General features: G+C 41.1%; 1 protein-coding gene across 1 annotated transcript; it reads right to left on the bottom strand.

Moving 5' to 3' along the window:
• Positions 1 to 1,640: 1,640 nt before the first annotated feature.
• Positions 1,641 to 22,099, bottom strand: LOC308079655 (uncharacterized protein; the record flags this gene model as incomplete). Its single annotated transcript, XM_080421206.1, has 21 exons — positions 1,641 to 2,451; positions 3,310 to 3,410; positions 4,617 to 4,670; positions 4,784 to 4,814; positions 4,962 to 5,134; positions 5,996 to 6,130; positions 7,296 to 7,379; positions 7,479 to 7,509; positions 7,657 to 7,829; positions 8,699 to 8,833; positions 9,991 to 10,074; positions 10,189 to 10,219; positions 10,367 to 10,539; positions 11,409 to 11,543; positions 11,982 to 12,040; positions 13,942 to 14,080; positions 14,635 to 14,791; positions 16,136 to 16,281; positions 16,824 to 17,274; positions 17,444 to 17,702; positions 21,961 to 22,099. 20 exons carry the CDS (start codon positions 22,097 to 22,099, stop codon positions 3,357 to 3,359), a joined length of 2,643 nt encoding a protein of 880 aa, XP_080277332.1. The 3' UTR covers positions 1,641 to 2,451; positions 3,310 to 3,356.
• Between the last annotated feature and the right edge of the window lie 3,024 nt (positions 22,100 to 25,123).

Here is a 25,123-nt window from a genome sequence, read left to right as displayed (position 1 = left end):
TCTCCTTCACATCAAATTGCTGGAAGTTGATGATTATTGATCTTGGTGGTTGGTCTGGGTTACGCTTCGGCGCCAGGGCCCGGTGGGCACGCTGGATTGACAAATCTGTGTCAATTGCCAACTCCTGTTTTAGCCATTCAGCCATGAATTGTGCCATTGATTCACTCTCCGATTCGGCGTCTTCTTTCATTGCATATACTCTTAAATTATTGCGTCTTTGTCTACATTCTAAATCGTCTATTTTAATCATCATCTTATTTCTTTCTTTCTTCCAGCAACTCTTGTAGTGTTTGGTTTACTTCTGTGCTCCACTGCTCCACCTCTTCTGTGCGTTCCAACGCGGCCTCCATTTTAGTTTTCTGTTCTTCCATCACCGTGTTAACGTGGGTGAATTTCTGATTAATGTCCTCGCTGAATCCAGACAATTTACTGTCCATTTGGGCTGTAATTTCTTCTTTCAATGATCTCAGGTCTTCCTTCATTTCTTTCCGAAGGGCCGATATCTGATTGCTGATCCCATCCAAACTAGCCTGAAGCGAGTCCATGTTTAGCTTGTTAGCTTCGGGTGCTAGCGCGCACTCCTCTCCGTCTCGTTTCTGGTCTTTTTCTTTATTCCTTCTGTCCTGGTTTCTCGCACTTTGTCTTGCGCTCATTTCCCATCAGTTTATATTTCTTCTTGTCCAGTTTTCTAGTCTGTAGCGCGGTTTTAAATAAGTTGGTAAACGGGAGCTCACAGCTCTATGCGACCGTCCTGTTCGCCGCCATTACCAGAAGTCTCAAATAGTTTATTTTACTTAAAAACATTTAAAAAGTGCCTAACACACTTGACAAGGTCAACACAGTAGACAGGATACACATACACATACAGGAAGACTTCATCTCTGTTATTAAGTTTTTAAACCACCGTTTCTCAACGTCGGGTCCGGGGACCACAAGGGGTCCAAATGGGCCCTAACAGGTCTGTAACTCTAAGAGTGTACAAATGAAACCAAATGGACCCTTACGAGTCTGCAACTGTGATGGGCCCTTACGGGTCAGTAACTGTGAGGGTGTACAAATGGAACCAAATGGACCCTCATGGGTCCATTTGGTTCCATTTGTACACTGAAGTATATTTTATGATCCCAAGAGTGGCTGTAATCAGTTTCCTGGAAAAAGGTTTCAATGAGAGAAGATCCAGTCCAAGGATTTGAAGTCAAGCATAGTTTTTATTACCGCCCGACTGGCAAACTGCCAGGTGGGTCTGATTTAGCAGCGCACAGTAATCACATTGAAACATATTATTTATACACTGTCTGCCTCCTGCAACCAGAGGAGGAGCTAGGTGGTTTAAGCCCAGCCCCTAATTCCTGTAAGCCTAACACATCAAATACATGAATTCTGGGAAGTTGTGGCTCGAGTCCCCGCCCACAGCCTGGTATACCATTAACATGTTCTTACAATGTACCAACTTGTCTTATGTCCAATTATCAAACTTTACTATTACACAAACTCATATTATGAAATCATTGTTTAACATCTTATTATCTTCAACATAACATGTATGTTTTCAACCTTAAATGAATGATTTACACAAAAAGAGATGTTTGTAAGAGATCATTTTCCTTATATTCAAGAAGAAAGGTTACATAACTGAACTAACTGGTTTCTTTTCTTTGTTAACAGCACCAGTCATAGTTATCAAAACTTTAATCATTCCAACTACTCATTTAAAAGACTCTTATTATTGAGAGTTAAACCCAAAAGATCTTTGGTAGACATCCTGTCTCTGCCATCTATGCATTTACTGTCTGTGACCAGCGGACTCTCACAAGGGGAACAATGGTTATTATAATCTGTTCAAATTAAGACAAAAGAATGGCTCTGTGGTTAAAGCCCAAGACGGGGTGTCATCACCTGGGTGCCTCTCTGACCCCAGGGGGCCGAGCTTCAAAGTCTGAATACAATATGACAAAGGCTTCTCTTCCAGATGTAAACACGAGTTTCTTTTGTCAATCAATTTGAGGTGTTCTCTCTGTACCTACCCGAACCCCCACTGCTCCTAGCACAAAACTCAGAATCAAGACAGTACTGTGACACAGGATGAAATATGATTACTTATATGGAACTTATGTTTGAAACGATACTTCAACACTCTCACAGTTAAAATAACATTGTGCTGTAGTCCACTTCATTGTCCATGACATTTCCATTCATGACATCGTGGCCGTTAGCCACAGATATGTCTCCAGTAGTGGCATTCTTGTTGCCAGTCAGCATCTCGTTCCTCACTGCAGCTTTTAGGACGGCCAGCCAGCGCCGCTGGAGCTCTAGGGAATGGCAGCAGAACACGTGGCTGCTCCTGGACTTGTGGAGGCGGAAACAGGCTTGTACATGGAGCTCTGGAGACGCCCGGGGAGAATCCTCCACGCTGTAGTCCAGCAGAGGCACACTGGACAGGGGCTTCGCATCCTGGTTGTTGGGGAGAGTGGGGATAAGTGAATCGTGGAAGTTGAGGTAGCATACTGTATATAAGGTGTACAGTAAATTGATATGGATGGAATAGGAGTTGATGTCACGAGGCAGGTGAGTGTGGGTGTTGGGTAACTGGGGAAATAAATAGCCCCATTCATCATGTTATGTACTCTCCTCACACCATGTTCATGTGCAAATTATATCAGAGTAAAAAGGTACAATAGTGGAAGATTATTTTTGTATCTAAAAGCCAGCTGCAGGTTGCTTACTGTAGTGTAGCATGGCATTTTCTGTATGGTTTTTACATTGGATGACATAGTGTACATCATGTAGCATGGCACTTTTTAAGTTTTTAACATTGGACGACATAGTGTAGCATGGCAATTCTTTATGGTTTTTACATTGGATAACAGTGTAGCATGTAATTTTTTTACATCAGCAAGGTTCTTTCTGTGAACTGTTGAATGGTGGGTTGTAAATCGAAGAACTATGTGTGCGTGTGTGTGCGTGCGTGCGTGCGTGTGTGCGTGTCCTGTCACAATTATTATATAATCGCCTGATCATCATAATAGTGTTTCCATATTGAAAAATGTTCACATATTTATCGTTAATTGCAATTATTTGTATGACAATTAATCGGCAAGAAAATGTCATGATTGTGACAGCCCTATGTATGTGTGTGTGTGTGTGTGTGTGTATGTGTATGTGTATGTGTATGTGTACGTGTACGTGTACGTGTACTTGTATGTGTGTGTGTGTGTGTGTGTGTGTGTGTGTGTGTGTGTGTGTGTGTGTGTGTGTGTGTGTGTGTGTGTGTGTGTGTGTGTGTGTGTGTGTGTGTGTGTGTGTGTGTACCTGTGGAGAAGCGTATAGGCAGAGGAGTGGTGGTTCAGTCCTAGGGATCACAGACCACACCCTCTGCCAGGTGCTGGGGTCATCACACCGTCACTGGACACCTGGGAGAGAGAACACACAACACATGATCCCACGGTGACCGAGGGCAGGAGAGATCAACGTAAAAAAATAGAGCATGGGTCTTCAACAGGGGGTCCTCTCTGTGTGGAGTTTGCATGTTCTCCCCGTGTTCCCTTGGGTAGGTACCCTCACAAAAACATGCAGTAATCCTGGTCACTATACTGCCTCCCCCTGGCCAGCCGGGGCGCCTGATGGAGGGGAAAAAAACTTGGAATAACGTGTTCCTTCCACGCGCTACGTCCAACCAGGGAAACTCTCCCCTGTCAGGTGACAAGAAGGTCAGTTGGCTCTCATGCATTGAAGGAGGCATGAGCTCGGCCCTGGCCTTCCTAGGTTGGCAGAGGGAAGGTAGTGCCCAGGATTACATAGACAATTGGCACTGGGTGTAAAGAAATGGGGTTACAAAATCGTGGGATAAAAAGGTCTTTTGTACTGTATGTACTGTACACCTTCCTTGCTTTTTTATTTTATAGTGCAATGCCCATAGTGCTGGTTCAAGTCTGCCTGCTCTGCAGAAGTGCTGATCCAATGGACTTCGCATTTCCTTGATTCTTCAGCAATATACCCAGCAAGTGTGGAAGTTGATCAGATGAGCAGATTGCGAGATACAGCATGCATGCATGCGTGTGTGACATACACAAATGTATACATGTCACATTTTTGTTTTATTATGTTTGTGTTTTTGTATGTTTAAGAGCCCTATTGTGTCTTGGAATGAGCAGGGGACTTATTATTATTTTAGGAACAGACCTATCCCACTTTTTGCCACAAGGTGGCATCTTTCTTCAGATGCACAAGGAAGAGAGAACAAACAACAGCAAAACTGACTGCCGTTTGATCAGGTGAACCTGCAGATCAGTTAAAAAAATATAATCTGTTTACTAAGCCACACCCCTGGGGCGTGTAACACATGTTCGGAGTGGGCTCGGATGGTTCTGGTGAAACGCTGATCTGATGAACTTTACATCTGACAGAGCGCTTCCTTGGTCCCTCAGCAATAAAGCAATAACAATAATGTGATACCAGATAATACTGTATGTGCTGGATTATGCTTATTGGACAGTACAGCCTGATATTGTTGTGTATAATTTGTGTGTATGTATGTAGGGAGTAAAAAACAACAACTGTACTGTATGTGCTGACATTGTTATAATGAAAAACTCAATAAAGACTTGCTTAAAGCTTACCAGCTTAAAGGTTCCACGGTTCTTCTGGTATTCATCAATGGCTTCCTGAATCACCTGGAAAACACTTTAGCTATCATTGACATGGACTGTAAAGAAGAGATAGTCATCTTTTTTTCCCCCTCTTTTTTCCCCCTCTTTTTTTCTGAAGAAATGATAATCTGTAGTACCTTTATCCAGTCATCTCTCTCTTGTTCAGAACTGAAAAGGGAAAGAAAATTAACTGGCATTACATTCACACTTTTGGCTTATGGAAATAGTTTTAACTATAACTAGTTGGCACCTTGCAGATTCACAATAACTACTTGGCACCTTGCATAGTGACAGGTCATTGAAGGACAAACCCACCTGGCCTGCAGCTCGAGGGTGCTCTCCTTGCCAAAGACCTGGAAGGTGTGTGGATGGTCGTGGTTGGTAGTCTGCTCCACCTGCATGCCCTCCACTCTGATCTGTGTGCGTACAGTGAAACGCTGTCCCACCAGGCTGAACTTCGGAATGCAGCACAACAGGAAGTTGTTGAACTGAGAGGAAAAGATAACGACTAAACTTTACGGAGGGTCACATCCCAAACCTTAACTTTTTGCATCATTTTAATGTGCCATACTTATCCGTCAATATTCACAGTCTCTTTTAGAGGCATCATTTGTGGCCTCATCTAAATGTGACACATGTTTTCTTGTCTGCAACCAACCATATTTAATAGGGACTTTCAATAGGGACCCCTGATCTAGAAAATGTTGGGAACCACTGTAGTAGCAGGCATATAGATTACAGTAAAAAAGTTGCACACGAATGCTGAGGAGTTTGAATCAATTTAAAATCAATACATAGGCTAGATAAGAAGTTAAGTAATTAATGTGAGATAAACTCATTAATATATGCAGTAATTTGTATAAGATGGAATAGTTTCATTCGAATGTGGCAGAAGCCACAGATTTTGGGCTTTTACAGCCAAAAGTATTCTCCCCACCCCTAGCTTGCTACTATTGGAAAGCCCTGCATCATGTTAAAAACATAAAGCCAATAAAGAACAGAGGAGGTCACGCACATCCATACCATAACATACCATACCATAACAAAGGCTAGCCTCAGTACGAGGCAGAAAAGAGTTCGAACACTCTGTAGCTCCCTTCTAGTACTTTATTGTGGCATCCACCAACACGTAACGTTTCAAGCAACAATGCTCTTCTTCAGACCAAAGAAACGACAACCACAATGAAGTAATAGAAGGGAGCTACAGTGTGCAAACTCTATTCTGTCTCATACCGAGGCTAGCCTTTGTTAAAGACATGAAGCCATAGGGCACCAAACTGGTCAGGGCCTGGGGAGAGTTATCAGTAAAAGTCAATAAAGCACAGTGAAATGGAAGGCTTTGGACAAACCAGGAAGAGATAGACCGAGGCGTTAATGGCGGCCAGCTTGAGGAGGCGTCCCTCCTTGAGGAACTCGCTGGATGGGTTCACTACGTTCTCCTCTCCGATCATCTCATAGATCTTCAGTTTCTTCTTCAGTTTCTCCTACATGGACAGCAGTTAACATTACAGTAAACACTATAATGGCTGCAATGGATGAGAAATGTTGCATCCATAATGACAATCAAAACGAAAAACTAAGCTAATTGATTGGGTTAAGCACTTCTAACCTGGCATCCCTATTTTGTATTGGGCATGTCATTATAGGTGAAAATGTTCAAAAATGACCACAAATTGTGAAAACAGCAGATCTAAAAGCTTGTAAAGTGAGCTTGTAGATCCACTATTTTTGCTACTGTTGGTTGGAAACCTTGTATTTCGGGAAAAATAACCTGTGTTACAATGGATCCAATGTAGTTGTTTAGTCATAAGCTCTAATACTTTTCATTGGTTCAACATTTTTGTCTTTTGTACTGTATGTACTGTACACCTTCCTTGCTTTTTTATTTTATATTGCAATGCCCATAGTGCTGGTTCAAGTCTGCCTGCTCTGCAGAACTGCTGATCCAATGGACTTCGCATTTCCTTGATTCTTCAGCAATATACCCAGCAAGTGTGGAAGTTGATCAGATGAGCAGATTGCGAGATACAGCATGCATGCATGTGTGTGTGACATACACAAATGTATACATGTCACATTTTCGTTGTATTATGTTTGTGTTTTTGTATGTTTAAGAGCCCTATTGTGTCTTGGAATGAGCAGGGAACTTATTATTATTTTAGGAACAGACCTATCCCACTTTTTGCCACAAGGTGGCATCTTTCTTCAGATGCACAAGGAAGAGAGAACAAACAACAGCAAAACTGACTGTCTCCCGTTTTTCCCGTTTGATCAGGTGAAACTGCAGATCAGTTAAAAAAATATAATCTGTTTACTAAGCCACACCCCTGGGGCGTGTAACACATGTTCGGAGTGGGCTCGGATGGTTCTGGTGAAACGCTGATCTGATGAACTTTACACAGAGCGCTTCCATGGTCCCTCAGCAATAAAGCAATAACAATAATGTGATACCAGATAATACTGTATGTGCTGGATTATGCTTATTGGACAGTACAGCCTGATATTGTTGTGTATAATTTGTGTGTATGTATGTAGGGAGTAAAAAACAACAACTGTACTGTATGTGCTGACATTGTTATAATGAAAAACTCAATAAAGACAGCCTTATGAGAAAGTAAAGAAATAAAGAATGAAAGAAAGAAGACTTACGGTAACTTCTGCATCTATTTCTTTGGAAGCCAGCTTAAAGGTTCCACGGTTCTTCTGGTATTCATCAATGGCTTCCTGAATCACCTGGAAAACATTTAGCTATCATTGACATGGACTGTAAAGAAGAGATAGTCATCTTTTTTTCTCCCTCTTTTTTTCTGAAGAAATGATAATCTGTAGTACCTTTATCCAGTCATCTCTCTCTTGTTCAGAACTGAAAAGGGAAAGAAAATTAACTGGCATTACATTCACACTTTTGGCTTATGGAAATAGTTTTAACTATAACTAGTTGGCACCTTGCAGATTCACAATAACTACTTGGCACCTTGCATATTGACAGGTCATTGAAGGACAAACCCACCTGGCCTGCAGCTCGAGGGTGCTCTCCTTGCCAAAGACCTGGAAGGTGTGTGGATGGTCGTAGTTGGTAGTCTGCTGCACCTGCATGCACTCCACTCTGATCTGTGTGCGTACAGTGAAACGCTGTCCCACCAGGCTGATCTTCGGAATGCAGCACAACAGGAAGTTGTTGAACTGAGAGGAAAAGATAACGACTAAACTTTACGGAGGGTCACATCCCAAACCTTAACTTTTTGCATCATTTTAATGTGCCATACTTATCCGTCAATATTCACAGTCTCTTTTAGAGGCATAATTTGTGGCCTCATCTAAATGTGACACATGTTTTCTTGTCTGCAACCAACCATATTTAATAGGGACTTTCAATAGGGACCCCTGATCTAGAAAAGGTCGGGAACCACTGTAGTAGCAGGCATATAGATTACAGTAAAAAAAGTTGCACACAAATGCTGAGGAGTTTGAATCTCAATTTAAAATCAATACGTAGGCTAGATAAGAAGTTAAGTAATTAATGTGAGACAAACTCATTAATATATGCAGTAATTTGTATAAGATGGAATAGTTTCATTCGAATGTGGCAGAAGCCACCGATTTTGGGCTTTTACAGCCAAAAGTATTCTCCCCACCCCTAGCTTGCTACTATTGGAAAGCCCTGCATCATGTTAAAAACATAAAGCCAATAAAGAACAGAGGAGGTCACGCACATCCATACCATAACATACCATACCATAACAAAGGCTAGCCTCAGTACGAGGCAGAAAAGAGTTCGAACACTCTGTAGCTCCCTTCTAGTACTTTATTGTGGCATCCACCAACACGTAACGTTTCAAGCAACAATGCTCTTCTTCAGACCAAAGAAACGACAACCACAATGAAGTAATAGAAGGGAGCTACAGTGTGCAAACTCTATTCTGTCTCATACCGAGGCTAGCCTTTGTTAAAGACATGAAGCCATAGGGCACCAAACTGGTCAGGGTCAGCTCTGGGGAGAGTTATCAGTAAAAGTCAATAAAGCACAGTGAAATGGAAGGCTTTGGACAAACCAGGAAGAGATAGACCGAGGCGTTAATGGCGGCCAGCTTGAGGAGGCGTCCCTCCTTGAGGAACTCGCTGGATGGGTTCACTACGTTCTCCTCTCCGATCATCTCGTAGATCTTCAGTTTCTTCTTCAGTTTCTCCTACATGGACAGCAGTTAACATTACAGTAAACACTATAATGGCTGCAATGGATGAGAAATGTTGCATCCATAATGACAATCAAAACGAAAAACTAAGCTAATTGATTGGGTTAAGCACTTCTAACCTGGCATCCCTATTTTGTATTGGGCATGTCATTATAGGTGAAAATGTTCAAAAATGACCACAAATTGTGAAAACAGCAGATCTAAAAGCTTGTAAAGTGAGCTTGTAGATCCACTATTTTTGCTACTGTTGTTTGGAAACCTTGTATTTCGGGAAAAATAACCTGTGTTACAATGGATCCAATGTAGTTGTTTAGTCATAAGCTCTAATACTTTTCATTGGTTCAACATTTTTGTCTTTTGTACTGTATGTACTGTACACCTTCCTTGCTTTTTTTATTTTATAGTGCAATGCCCATAGTGCTGGTTCAAGTCTGCCTGCTCTGCAGAACTGCTGATCCAATGGACTTCGCATTTCCTTGATTCTTCAGCAATATACCCAGCAAGTGTGGAAGTTGATCAGATGAGCAGATTGCGAGATACAGCATGCATGCATGCGTGTGTGACATACACAAATGTATACATGTCACATTTTTGTTGTATTATGTTTGTGTTTTTGTATGTTTAAGAGCCCTATTGTGTCTTGGAATGAGCAGGGAACTTATTATTATTTTAGGAACAGACCTATCCCACTTTTTGCCACAAGGTGGCATCTTTCTTCAGATGCACAAGGAAGAGAGAACAAACAACAGCAAAACTGACTGTCTCCCGTTTGATCAGGTGAACCTGCAGATCAGTTAAAAAAATATAATCTGTTTACTAAGCCACACCCCTGGGGCGTGTAACACATGTTCGGAGTGGGCTCGGATGGTTCTGGTGAAACGCTGATCTGATGAACTTTATACAGAGCGCTTCCTTGGTCCCTCAGCAATAAAGCAATAACAATAATGTGATACCAGATAATACTGTATGTGCTGGATTATGCTTATTGGACAGTACAGCCTGATATTGTTGTGTATAATTTGTGTGTATGTATGTAGGGAGTAAAAAACAACAACTGTACTGTATGTGCTGACATTGTTATAATGAAAAACTCAATAAAGACAGCCTTATGAGAAAGTAAAGAAAGAAAGAATGAAAGAAAGAAGACTTACGGTAACTTCTGCATCTATTTCTTTGGAAGCCAGCTTAAAGGTTCCATGGTTCTTCTGGTATTCATCAATGGCTTCCTGAATCACCTGGAAAACATTTAGCTATCATTGACATGGACTGTAAAGAAGAGATAGTCATCTTTTTTTCCCCCTCTTTTTTTTCCCCCTCTTTTTTTCTGAAGAAATGATAATCTGTAGTACCTTTATCCAGTCATCTCTCTCTTGTTCAGAACTGAAAAGGGAAAGAAAATTAACTGGCATTACATTCATACTTTTGGCTTATGGAAATAGTTTTAACTATAACTAGTTGGCACCTTGCAGATTCACAATAACTACTTGGCACCTTGCATATTGACAGGTCATTGAAGGACAAACCCACCTGGCCTGCAGCTCGAGGGTGCTCTCCTTGCCAGAGACCTGGAAGGTGTGTGGATGGTCGTAGTTGGTAGTCTGCTGCACCTGCATGCACTCCACTCTGATCTGTGTGCGTACAGTGAAACGCTGTCCCACCAGGCTGATCTTCGGAATGCAGCACAACAGGAAGTTGTTGAACTGAGAGGAAAAGATAACGACTAAACTTTACGGAGGGTCACATCCCAAACCTTAACTTTTTGCATCATTTTAATGTGCCATACTTATCCGTCAATATTCACAGTCTCTTTTAGAGGCATCATTTGTGGCCTCATCTAAATGTGACACATGTTTTCTTGTCTGCAACCAACCATATTTAATAGGGACTTTCAATAGGGACCCCTGATCTAGAAAAGGTCGGGAACCACTGTAGTAGCAGGCATATAGATTACAGTAAAAAAAGTTGCACACGAATGCTGAGGAGTTTGAATCTCAATTTAAAATCAATACATAGGCTAGATAAGAAGTTAAGTAATTAATGTGAGATAAACTCATTAATATATGCAGTAATTTGTATAAGATGGAATAGTTTCATTCGAATGTGGCAGAAGCCACCGATTTTGGGCTTTTACAGCCAAAAGTATTCTCCCCACCCCTAGCTTGCTACTATTGGAAAGCCCTGCATCATGTTAAAAACATAAAGCCAATAAAGAACAGAGGAGGTCACGCACATCCATACCATAACATACCATACCATAACAAAGGCTAGCCTCAGTACGAGGCAGAAAAGAGTTCGAACACTCTGTAGCTCCCTTCTAGTACTTTATTGTGGCATCCACCAACACCTAACGTTTCAAGCAACAATGCTCTTCTTCAGACCAAAGAAACGACAACCACAATGAAGTAATAGAAGGGAGCTACAGTGTGCAAACTCTATTCTGTCTCATACCGAGGCTAGCCTTTGTTAAAGACATGAAGCCATAGGGCACCAAACTGGTCAGGGCCGGCTCTGGGGAGAGTTATCAGTAAAAGTCAATAAAGCACAGTGAAATGGAAGGCTTTGGACAAACCAGGAAGAGATAGACCGAGGCGTTAATGGCGGCCAGCTTGAGGAGGCGTCCCTCCTTGAGGAACTCGCTGGATGGGTTCACTACGTTCTCCTCTCCGATCATCTCATAGATCTTCAGTTTCTTCTTCAGTTTCTCCTACATGGACAGCAGTAAACATTACAGTTAACACTATAATGGCTGCAGTGGATGAGAAATGTTGCATCCATAATGACAATCAAAACAAAAAACTAAGCTAATTGATTGGGTTAAGCACTTCTAACCTGGCATCCCTATTTTGTATTGGGCATGTCATTATAGGTGAAAATGTTCAAAAATGACCACAAATTGTGAAAACAGCAGATCTAAAAGCTTGTAAAGTGAGCTTGTAGATCCACAATTTTTGCTACTGTTGGTTGGAAACCTTGTATTTCGGGAAAAATAACCTGTGTTACAATGGATCCAATGTAGTTGTTTAGTCACAAGCTCTAATACTTTTCATTGGTTCAACATTTTTAAAACGGACAGCAACGAAATACATCTTATACACAGATGCTGCAGTGACAAACTAGTGTGGTAGTCTGGCATCGTACATACAGCCTGGTGGATGGCGCTGTTGGAGTGAATGGCTGCCATGGAGATGGTCTGCAAAGATTCTGTGGGCAGAGACGAAGACACAGACTAAAAAGGATGTCTGGAAGACCCCTAGATAAATAATGCAATACGAATACACAACCCCAAACATTAATCTCCTTACACAACTATATATTTTTAATCAAGTATGCTGTGACCCAAAATGTGTTGTTGACGATGTTCATGATGTTTTCCTGCGTCTCTTTTGTCCCTCGATAGCTTCTCACAGATGCTAATAAATCCCTAGGAACCAGTGTTGATTTCGCAGACTAAAACTATGACAAAAAATGTTTGTCGACTACCTTTTTTCACAGACGAAAACTAAATAAAAACTAAATAAAAACTAAGCTATGATGGCTAAAACTATGACTAAATATATTGACAATTTCGTCAACAAATAAAAACTATACACAAATGTTAGGGGGTGACTAGTGGAGAAGAGATCCAGTAGAGTCATTTTATGACTGGTCGCACTCGGGTGTTGCGCACAGAAATTAGCAGATCTACAAGCTCACAACGCAGCTTGTAGATCGGCTATTTTCGGCATGCAACCTAGTGTAAAATCAGCCATTACAACGCCATCAAAGCCTAGCAAATTACATTTTAGTCGACTAAATCAACTGCATATCTAGTCGACTAAAACTAGACAAAAACTAAAAAATTTCAGATGAATAAAAAAAATTAAAAAAAACTAAATCAAAATCTACTGTCAAAATCAACACAGCTAGGAACTAGGATTGCCAACAGTCCCGTATTAGTCGGGACGCCCCATATTTGGACCACAACATCACTTGTCCTTTCTGTCTAATAAAGTATTCAATCAAGCAATCAATCGGTCATGGAGGACAAAACCACCTAAAACAACATGCCGGCACATACATGCACAAGCGGGTGACACAAAATAAAGATGCATCTAACATTGCTCTACCAAAAATGACAAAGTTGCTGCATGTGATGTTACGTTAGTTTATCATACTAACGTATAGTTAGTTAAACACGGACTGAACTACAACAAAGAGGGAGAGAGACACAGGGAGAGACAAAATGGTCGACGGTAACGTCATTAGAGCCTATATGTGGTATGTGCCTGGACCGCTAGGCCAACAGTGCCATGTTTAATGATTCAAATACTGCAAAGAATAACCACAGCCAACGTGCTTGGCCCCAAAACTGTGCGGGATATTCTGAAAGAACGAGCCGTCTCCTCCTCCCCCCACGGCTGCTGCAGGTGAGCAGGTGGCTGCATCCCGTGTGTGTGTGTGTGTGTGTGTGTGTGTGTGTGTGTGTGTGTGTGTGTGTGTGTGTGTGTGTGTGTGTGTGTGTGTGTGTGTGTGTGTGTGTGTGTGAGAGAGTCGAGACAGCTGATTGATGTGTGGGAAAATAGCGCTGGGAAATACGCTATATGGCTTCCCCCCCCTGTCCGACCCCTCCGACCCGTCCTGTATTGCTGGGAGGCAATGTTGGCAACCCTACTAGGAACCTACTTCTATGAACGGTGTATCCATTCATGGAACAAGCCAGGTTGTAATCGGGGTCATTTTAACTAAGTGGTTCTCAACATTTTCTGGATCAGGGCCCACTTGAAAATCTCAAAAGTGTTCCAACACCCACCCCTCTGACCACTTAGGCTGCCGTGTTAAGTGGTCAGGTGGGTGGGCCATGTGCGTTTTCAGAGCATGTTTATTTTAATGCTCTATCAATTGAACTTACGTAGTTCACTTCAAAGTAGGTTAAGGAAAAAATATGACGTTATGTTATCATAAAAAGATTAGTGTTTTGCCAGTTGTTTGGGGGCCCTCTTACCATATCCTCATAGCCCACCCAGTTGAGAATCACTGGTTTTAACTCACTCTGAGCCAGGCTGTAATCGGGGTGGTTTTAACTCACTCTGAGCCAGGCTGTAATCGGGGTGGTTTTAACTCACTCTGAGCCAGGCTGTAATCGGGGTCGTTTTCGGGCAGTTTCCTCAGGTAGTCCCGGAGCAGCATCTCATAACGAGGAACCCTCTGGACCGGCTCTAACATGTGGTGCTGCAGAGTCAGCCTGTCACACACACCCTGGTTCTGAGAGGCGGAGAGACACACACACCCACTTTTTTAGTCCAATATCAAGGATTATACTATGCATTAGGCCACGCATATAGTATTTAAAATTATTTAAAATGATTTTCATCTCTGGGATCCGAATCTTCACAGTAAAATCCTGAGAGCGTACAAAATGGGGTCCGTTTTGGTTCCATTTGTGCACCGAGTTACAGACCTGTAAGGGTCCATTTGGTTCTATCAATCATTTAGCTAAGGGACCCCATTGCAGATCTACAAGCTTGTATATCTGCTATTGCAAAAAAATCTAGATTTCTTTTCCCAAAGCGAACATTTTGAACTCAAATCTTTGCTTCTGGGGGTCCCTGGAACAAAATATTTTGAGATGGGGGTCGGCGGCCAATTACACATAATTTTGGGTGTTCTTGACATGAAAAAGTTTGAGCACCACTGATATAGCAACATAGGTTTTTCAGAAAACTGTTTAGAAGACATTTGCTGAATCGGCAGTCTCAGGTCGGCCCAAAACACTTTTGAGACTCTGGGAACTGCTGGTGTCGATGGACAGTCCTAACCTGTATGTCTTGAATGACATTCCTGAATGCAGCTGAACGTTCGGTCCAGGTCCTCAGCAGCTCCATGGCCTGGTTCACGTTTGTGACGTATTCGCCATACATTCTGAGGAAGGGGGCATGCTGCAGCATTACGTCTCCAAGGCCTGGGTGCTCCCACCTACGTTTGGCCACAGTGGGAAGGTCAACAGTTCAGTCATGCTAATTACCTTCGCCTGGAAACACCAACAGCCGGTCTCTTTAGGTCTTCACGTAATTTTAGGCGTCTTGTTGAAAATATTACACATTGTAGTCTCATCACCTTTCGCTCTGAATAAACTAATTGAGCCTCCACAAACTTCCACCCGCACCCTGAGATCTGCAAACATATTCCTCCTCGAGGTCCCCAGTACAAATCTATGCACTATGGGGGACCGGGCCTTCTGCTCGGCAGCACCGCGCCTGTGGAACAGCCTTCCTATTGATTTGAGAGCACCGCAGACCTGGGACTCTTTTAAAATAGGCCTAAAAACGAAAGCATTTTCGTGTGAAATTGTTGTGTAACCACATTTGCTTTTAAACCCTGCTTTTAACGGTCTATGATTGATTATGTGTTTTTACCATGTAGTACTTTGGGATTCCCTGTGAATGAAAAGTGCAATACAAATAAGATGTATTATTATTATTATTCCAACCTTTTCTGAATCCGCTGAGAGTGGCCATCTTATCACTCAAAGGGGAGTACATTTTCAACATTGAACCATGTCATAATATACCTTAGAGCTGTTGTGTCGCCTTGAACTGGAGAATTGATTGTTGGGGTCATGTTATCAGTGACATACGGAAGGTGTACTCTTGAATGAGTAAAAATTTAGTGAATTTCACTTCCAGCTGAAACAGTGCGACTTCAATATAAAGTTAAGACTTGTTAAAGCAATTCTATTATCTACAAGTACAATATCTTGTGAAATGTGATATATAACCATATTCCATTATAAACTACTGCAAGTCGCACTGTTTCAGCTGGAAGTGAGATTCCCCATTCTAGTGAATGAGGCAGCCTAGAGGGCGGGGCAAAGAGTACACCTTCCGTATGTCACTGATCACATGACCCCAACAATTGATTCTCCAGTTCTAGGCGACATTGAAGGGAGGGGGGAGGGGGGGGTGGACTTTTTCCTTATTTCCACACAACAGCTCTAAGGTATATTATGACATGGTTCAATGTTGAACATGAGTGGTATTCCCCTTTAACACGGCAGCCATTCAGCTGCCATGTTAAGTGGTCAGATTGGTGGGCTTCGTGCATTTTCAGAGCATGTTTATTTTAATGATCATCCAATCAATTGTGCTCGGGCTTGGATCAATGTAACTAACGTAGTATACTTTTAAGTTCTTCTTTATCTGTATCACAATGAAAACACATTTTCTTCATCAAGGTTTTGAACAAAAAATTGCATGTAATTTTTGTAACAAAAAATGTGCATTAAAATCTTAAGTGTTTGACAATTATTTGGGGGCCCACCAGTGGTCCATGCGGTGCTGCAGGTCAGGCATGAGGAACTGGCTGTGGAAGGAGTGGATGGAGGAGATGTTGGAGAAGATGCTCCTCACCACCTCTGGAGGAAACGAGCCTCGAGCCGCCTCTTCTGTCAGACGCACACGGAACACCTGGAGAGAAGGACGGGAGTTTGAGAACCAGGACATTAGCATGACATGGGTAAAGAAAGACTTTGCCGTTTCATTACACAGCTTCTACTCTGATAAGGTGCACAAAAGGAATAATAACGCCATCTGTATCAAATCAAATCTTGAATAAAGCAGAGATTACAGCGAAAACATAGTCCTCCACACTAGTGCTGGGTTTCCTTTTTTAACAATTAGCAGAATAATAAGCTGAATAATTATGTAGAATCATGATGTTTAGGCATTATCGTTCTAAACCTATGTTCTTGCTGTACATACAGCCAACCAGTTGAAGAAATTGCAGAATGAGGCTTTAACCTTTGCTTTTATGAAATACCCGAGACCAAATAGGGTTTTATGGAAGATGCTTCTGAACATCGATTTTTACAATTTAATAGAACATGTATTCTATTGCTAGTTTGACCCGTTCTAATTCTCTTTAATCTTATAAAAATTACTGAAACCAGTTGTGGGGTCCTGAGTTTAAGTTTAATCCATGATGAAAGGCCAAATACAGCATTACCAACCTGGTCCAGCAAGTGAAGCCGATCCACATAGGCCTTCTCTGTCTGCAGGAGCTCATTGGCCGTCCTCCACAGCTGCTGCTCTCTGCTCTCCTCCTGCTTTTGCTCTTTCTTCCACTGAACCTCCCCGGTCTGTTCATCTCTAGACCCCTCCAGAGTCGTCCTGTTCTCCACGGCCGTCCCATTCAAGCAGAGGGGTGACATTGACAAGGAGTCCAATACGGCGGTTCTCCCTCCGACGCCCTCTTTCCCTTCCTCGCTCCCCAGGGTCACGCCGTTGGTATGTTCCAGAGAGAGCCCTGTGGTGCCGCCGGGGTCAAGGTGGGCCACTGTTCCGTTTGTGGTAGGGCTGAGTCTGCAATTAGACGGCGCTTTGGTCCTGGCGGTAGACATACTGCAGTTGGCAGACAGTAGTGGTTTCAATGGGGAACGTCCCCTTCTCTCAATGGATTGACTGGGGGAACAAAATGTACCGTTTTTGGGTCATAAAAGTAGCCATTTACACATCATGGTTACAGTTAAATTTAACAAATACAATAACAGACTAATTCTAGTGTGCTGTTGCGTTGAGTCTATGATTCGTCTTACAAGACAAATCACAAAAACTAAAGAAATGCTTGAACCTGGTGTTAGGGTCTCTGTTTTGTCCAATCCAGGATTTGGAATTCCTGGCCGGGCTGAAGCTTCTTGTCCTCCTCTGGAAGGGGCTGGGTGTCTGGCGCCGTGTCATGAGGAGGCTGTGGCTTCTTGGGGACAACTTGGCAGGCTTACTACAGCAGCTCTCAATGCCCCTATTGGGTAGACTGAGGGGTGTCGACTCATTGGTGTCTTCCCGGATTGGCGACTTCCCGGATCTCTGCAGGTGAGCTGGGTTAAGAGTCCCTGTAGGAGACAGTATGGTAGAATTATCAACAGCAGTGCTCCTTCCCATATAGCACACCGTTTTAGCACCTAGTCATGATGTAGCATATGCTAATTCACATGATGCAAATACATATTCAGTTAGGGGGAAAAAATAAACAAGAAAACATAGACTGGGTCTAATAACGGCATGGCTTCCATGCAGTGGGGTAAAGTAACTAAGAACATTTACTCAAGTACTGTACTTAAGTACCTTTTTTAGGTATTTTTTACTTTACTGGAGTATTTCCAATTTTCAATATTATACTTTTACTTCTCCACTACAATTATTTGAAAACTTTAGTTACTAGTTGCTTTGCAGATATAAATTATTACATTATAAAACATACATTAACCACCCTATTTTATACCTAGGCTATTTGAGAATAGCAGATCTACAAGCTCACAACGCGTACTTTTACTTTTCGTACTTAAAGTACAATTTTGATACCAATACCTTTTTACTTTTACTCAAGTAAATTTTGAATTCCGGACTTTAACTTATAACCGAGTACTTCTACATTGCATACTTAAGTAAAACATTTGAGTACTTTATCCACCACTGCTTCCATGTGGGTCTCTGATGTCATATTGATGCCATCATTTTTGGACAAATATGGAAGGATTCTGGGATTCTGGGAAATCTGGGATTATTAAATCACAATATGTGAAAAGTCTCGTGCGCCCCACCCACCCACACACACCAAATGATCCTTCTAGGTGATGTGAAGTTGTCACATGGTCTCCCACAGCTACTGTATGTGAGTCAGACACATCATTGCTCACCACTGCCTGGAAACAAGCACACATTAACATCTAATGAGAACTCAAAAACACTTTCTGGGTCATGTTAACATCTACTCTGGTTTTTGTGTGCACCCCAGACAGTTTAACCGAGATAGTTCACCCTCAAAATGGCTTTTTTTCTATCGATTAGTCACCCCATGGACACTTGACTCCTACCGGAACCGCTGCCTACCGGTCCAAAAAATATATATATATCCATGAATTCAAGTCTCCATGGGGTAACTAATCAATAAAAAAAGATATTTTTTTGGGTGAACTATCCCTTTAAGACCTGAGGCCGATTCTACAAAAGCCACTAAACTACATTTTTCAAACACTTTCAAGATTTTTCAAAAATGTTAAAAAAATAGCAGATGTACAAGCTCGCAGTGCGGCACAAAGTGACATGTTGTGGGCTTGTAGATCTGCTATTTTTGAATAGACAACGCTAAAATCTAAAATGACGGACGCTTTCCCGGTTTTAATGGGTTATGTTGCTTGATTCAAAATTGAGATATTTGATATTCATTTTAAATCAGACAGGCCCCCTTCACTAGATAAACCCATTATAACTTGGCTATAATGAAATGCGAAATGCCCGAAATATGGACACCGGGTTTAAACTGCTTAGTTAGTGAACAGATGTGGTTTAACGGCCTTGTTCCTCTTCTGAAGGTGAACTTGCACAAAACCATTTATTTAATATCACATGATGTAGCAAAAAATGCACGCCACATTGTTCCAATGTTCTTGGAAATCTCTCTTTGCAAAGTCTAATGTATTCAGTACCAGTGGTGTAAAGTAACTAGTACATTTACTCAAGTACTGTACTTAAGTACAATTTTGACGTATTTTTACTTTACTCAAGTATTTCCAGTTTTCAGTACTTTTACTTCTACTCCACTGCATCTCAGAGGCAAATTTAGTACTTTTACTCCACTACAATTATTTGACAACTTCAGTTACTAGCTACTTTTCAGATATAAATTATGATATTATGAAACATGCATTAACCACTTTAGCCCCATTTTATACATAGGCTATTGAAAATAGCAGATCTACAAGCTCACAATGCGTTGCGACACGTTGTGAGCTTGTAGATCTGCTTTTTTCAAACATGTTAGTACTTTTACTTTTGATATTTTAAGTATATTTTGAGGCTAATACTTTTGTACTTTAACTCAAGTAACATTTTGAACACAGGCCTTTTACTTGTAACAGAGTATTTTTAGTCCTCTCGTTCCCTAAACAAAATCCTGATTGTTAGTTTAACTCAGAAAGAGTCAAAATGGTCTGCGTGGAGTCTAGCGTTACATTCATATCATACAGCCAACTGTGCTTCGCTTACCTCATGTTGTTGTCGTCAAGCTTATTATTCTAGGAATGCCTGATTCTTTCTGTGCAAACTATAAGCAAAGTTCAACTTCGTACATCACGTACCACAATGAACTAAGCAGAATGATCAGCTTGGGCAAAAAAAAAGGTTTTGTTGGTCATGTGCAGTTTTGCAAGCCTGATTCCTTATTTTCACTTCTGTATTTATTAACCACATAAACCCTATAGTTGGCCGGGGTCCCCCAGGGTTCTATACTTGGTCTGCTCCTTTCTTCCCTCTACATCAAATCAAATATCTTCGGCAAATATAGCAGATCAACAAGATCACTACACATTGCGGACGCGTGGTGTACTTGTAGTTCGGCTATTTTCACCAAATATTCGTCCCCAGATTAGGGAAGTTATGGTTTATGTGGTTAACACCCAGTATAATACATGGTTACACGGAGCAGTACTTCCTTACAGTAGCTACAAAGTAACATTTCATTACTATTACTCTCTCCATCTCCCTCTCCCTCTCACTCTAAAAGAAAATACATAAATAAATAAATAAAAACTAATTAGATTGCTCTCTTGCATTGGTCCAAAAAGAAGAAAAAAATGAGAAAAAATGTGTTTAATTCAATGGAGCTTTATTGGCATGAAAAACATTAGTTTACCTTGCCAAAGCAAAGTGTCAAACACTGCCCTGATTAGCGGAAATTACTTTGGCTTAGTTTGGCTAGACAAAAGTTTAAGTAGGCTATAACCTAGCCCCTACGGAACCTCTCCCTCCGCTAAGTAGCTCCGAGATGAGGTCCCTCGTTAATTCCTGCCGGCTGCGGTCGACATTTTCGCACATTTTCCAGTTTTACATGTTTCTTACCCCTTTCTGCACATCGTATCCAAAAAGCAAAGCAATTGCGCCACTCTCTCAGATGTTTTAAGTTCTAGCGGAACATAACAGCTTCCAACGTGTTGAAGAAAGTATTTAATTTGCATCGGATTTCATCCGGTTCCATAATATTTTGCATTAGAAGATGCAATTCAACATTTGACCAGTAGGGTAATCAGTAATGTTATCTCTACGGGCGCAACTCTTGCGCAATGTCTTAAAAACATGGAACCGGATGAAAACCGAGGCAAATTAAATACTTTCTTCAACACGTTGGAAGCTGTTATGTTCCGCTAGAACTTAAAACATCTGAGAGAGTGGCGCAATTGCTTTGCTTTTTGGATACGATGTGCAGAAAGGGGTAAGAAACATGTAAAACTGGAAAATGTGCGAAAATGTCGACCGCAGCCGGCAGGAATTAACGAGGGACCTCATCTTGGAGCTACTTAGCGGAGGGAGAGTTTCCGTAGGGGCTAGCTATAACCAAGACACAAAGACAATGCTTTCCATCTGAGAGCAGGACTATATCCCATTTTAATCAATCAAGAGGACTGCTCAGCCTGTCTGTTGGGTTGAGATGCTCTAAGACTCTGATCAGAAGTTATCATTCACAGTATGGGTTCAACAGTTAATCAAGCTAATAGATTTAATTGATAATACAAAATAAATATATTGATCATTTAATAAAATAACCGATTAATAATCTATCACCATTTTGGGCTTGTCATTATTGGTGAAAAGTTTCAATAAAATTCAAGAGATTTTAAAAAATAAATGAAAATAGCCTATCTACAGTACAAGCTCAGAGCTCGAGCTTGTGAGCTTGTTTTTTTTTTTAAACTGTGCTTCCCTATTATTCTGTTAATCGAAAAAGTTATTAATGGAATAATCGCTAAGAAAATTATCAAAAGCAGACGTACTGTAATTCACAGCTGCAAAAATACATAGAAAATGAAATGGGAGCATAAAAGGGTCAGTGGCATTAGTCCAGAGGGTGGCCTTGATCTTTATGCAAAAATAGTTTCCTTGGGTTGGTAGATTGAATAGTATATTACATTGGGGAGAGGGATGCAATGCCAATCTGATATTGACTATTCATAACAGTCATATCACTTTGAAAAATATTGCACAACATTCTTGGTCCAACTTGGCAACTCGTGCAACTTTATTTATGTTTGTAGAGTAGCTTAATCTATCGTCTTGAGGCGTGCACGGTGCACGGACAGCGGTACGCGGTCCACTCACCTGTTACAGCAGCGTGGTGGTGCACACGGTGCACAACACCTACAGACGCCCTTCTTCTGACCGCGACCCTCCTGAACTCCTGACCATCAGTCTGATGGCCATCAGGGGCACTGTACTGCCTCCTCATTCGGTCATACATTGTGTGAGAGGTTTGTTAATGGCCGATTCCTTCTATGTCTACTAGAATGAACTGTTCATGTGAGTCACAGACACAGAAGGACATGTTATGGTGGAGCAGCAGAGCAGGCATCAGGAGTAGTCCCGCCCTTAATTTAAATGGCCATTCTCCAGTCCAAACCCATTTGTGTGGGCGTGTCCACACAAATGGGCGTGTCTGCAGTGGCATAATTTCAACTTTTTCAGGCCAAGGACCCCTAAATTTGGCCGCGTACCCCCATCTGAAAATGTTTTGTGCCAGGGACCCCAGAAGCAAATTTGAGTTCAAATGTTCGCTTTAAAAAAAAAATATATATATATATTCAAAGATATATGCACACATTTTCAAGATTTTTCAAAAATAGCAGATCTACAAGCTCATAGCGCGGCACTCCGCGCTATGAGCTTGTATATCTGCTGTTTTTGAATAGCCAAAGCTAAGTGGTGAAAATGATTGTGACGCTATGTTACCTAATTTAGCTGTGGACCCCTGGTACCCCCCCCCCACACCAAGGACCACTGGTTGAGAACCACTGTTCTAAAGCTAGGGGTCTTCAGCGTTTTTCAGGCCAAGGGGGACCCCTTAGCTGAGAGAAAGATGAAGCAGAGACACCCCCCCCCCTACATATTGTATATCACTGTGTTGCAGATTCAACTTTTTCATAGATTTCATAGATAGCTTCATAAACTTGTTTGACAGCAGCACAACAATCAATGTGTAGCATTGTGTTGGATTCATGTCAATATGTATTTTCAGACGGTTACCCACTAAACCCCCCAATACTTGTCCTTTCTCTGCTCTTTTTTTCCCCTCTACACCAAACTAAAGGGAAAATAGCCGATCTACAAGCTCACAACACCTCACAGGGCGAGGCGTTGTGAGCTTGTAGATCTGCTATTTTGGGCTAAAGTTCTCCTCAGAAGGGATGCTCCAAGGCTCAAGTGGTTAATGTAAAAACATTTATCAATCATATCACACAAAGATTTGGCGGACCCTCTGTAATAACTCTGATACCCCCGCCCCTGTTGAAGACCCCTGTTCTAAAGGATTTTTCTTTGATTGCTAAATTAAAAGTAGGGAAAGTATTTATTTATTTGTATTTATTTATTTTTTGTTTAAATTGTTTTGGTTAAAAATAGCTCTAGATTCTGATAGTGATCTTTAGAAAAACAGAAAATGCATTTTTAGGTTGGATAACAATTTTTTTGAGAGAGAACTCATGCATGATGCAAGATATAATAAGTGAAATTGGAAGTGATGAGGAAAACTGAAACATTATAAAATGAAAGCTGATAAATGGGTACTCTCTCCCGATTTCAGATGGGTCATTCCCGGTGACCCCTGTTACTGAACAAACATGCAATGTTTACTATCAGAATATAGAGCTTTAACGTTTTAACAAAAAAGTTTTTGTTTTAACCGAAAAATGGATGCTACCCTTTATAAAAGGTCTTTATGTCTGAATTAATATCAGTGGAGAAAAAAAGCATTCATACCAGGCCAACGAACGCTGCATTCCCCTACTAACTAGAGGTCATTTATTAATCATTTGAAAGGCAGGATCTTATTAAATACAGTAAGACTGACAATTACATGGCTATTACATAGTATTGCTGATTGAGGTTTGTCTTCTTCAGTGTCATCATGTAATACATCCATGATATCCACCAAATAAAGGATGCTTAGTTGAGTATCATTTCATTTATTGCCAACACACATTCTCAAAAATGTTGACAAACGTACATAGCCTAACAAGTAACCTGTTTGTTTCGACACAACCCTTCTTCAAAGTACAAAGGCCAAAGTTCTTCTGGTTACCTGATTTGGGGCCAGAGAAATCTTTGAAGACTATTCTGTTAAATATCCTACATTTTGAGAGCCACAAAAGGCTAATCACTTAGGACAATAGTTCCCAATCCTCAGGTCCATTCAACTACTGAACTTATCAAGGGGGCTCTTGAATTATCTTGAATGAAGGATAAGAAGAGCACTGAATTTACTGGGCTTGGCCAATGCTCTTCCCATATAAATGTAAATTATGTAGAATTAACTTCCATTTTCTTGTTCCTCACAATCATCATACTCTATCATCATCATCATCATCATCATCATCATCATCATCAAAAGGAAGGTCATAAATAGGCTACTTTTGTACTTCACTAGCCAGGTGGGGCTGCCAAGACAAACAGGTTACATTTCAATTACAGGTTTGTCATAATTTGTTGCCACGATCTCAACACCAGCGATATAATTAAGAATGAATTGCATTATTCCATTACCTCTATGCTACTCCTCTCTTTAGCATGTAGCTATACAGCTATAAGCCTGCTGTCAATGTCCCCAGACTCCCCAACTGACATTAGGGTCCATGCCATGACCTTGTTTTATAGATACAGCCAAGAGCACCCAATTAATGCAATTCCAGATGGTTGCTTTTCAATAATACTGCACACAGCATGGTAATAGTGAGAAGGAAGTCATACGCTCTAATTGTACACAACTTCTTCTAGTAGAAGCTTGCAACAAATCCGTTTACTATTATCTTTATGTCAGCCGTAGACATTCAGCTGTAGACATTCACATAGTCTTGTAAAAGTCTGTGCTCTGCCTGACCCAAACCCCCAAATTTATATTCAAGCACATTTTCTCCTCAATAAATTGGAGTAATATTTTTTTTTTTTTCAAACCCAAGTAATTAAATTGTCAGTTAATTGATGTATTCAGGCACAAATGTTAAAAAGCTGTAATGTGAAAGCCCGAAATGAATCTTTGGCAGTTTGTTGATTGGTTGGTTTGTGTGTCATGATGCTGCCATGCTTTTTACATTATTTGCCTATAGTGCGTGCAGTAGAAAAATCTAAAGTTGGTGTAGGTTTGACAACAAAACTAATATTCACTGCAAAATGGTGTCCATAATTGTAAACATAGTACAGTGATTCTCAACCTTTTTAAATTCAAGGACCCTAAGCTAACTATCATTTAGCTTGGGAACAGCCTCTAGCGACC

This window comes from Gymnoscopelus braueri (genome assembly GCF_963280865.1).
Source record: "Gymnoscopelus braueri genome assembly, chromosome: 23".
Lineage (NCBI taxonomy): Eukaryota > Metazoa > Chordata > Actinopteri > Myctophiformes > Myctophidae > Gymnoscopelus > Gymnoscopelus braueri.
This window is presented reverse-complemented; position numbering and strand designations above follow the sequence as displayed.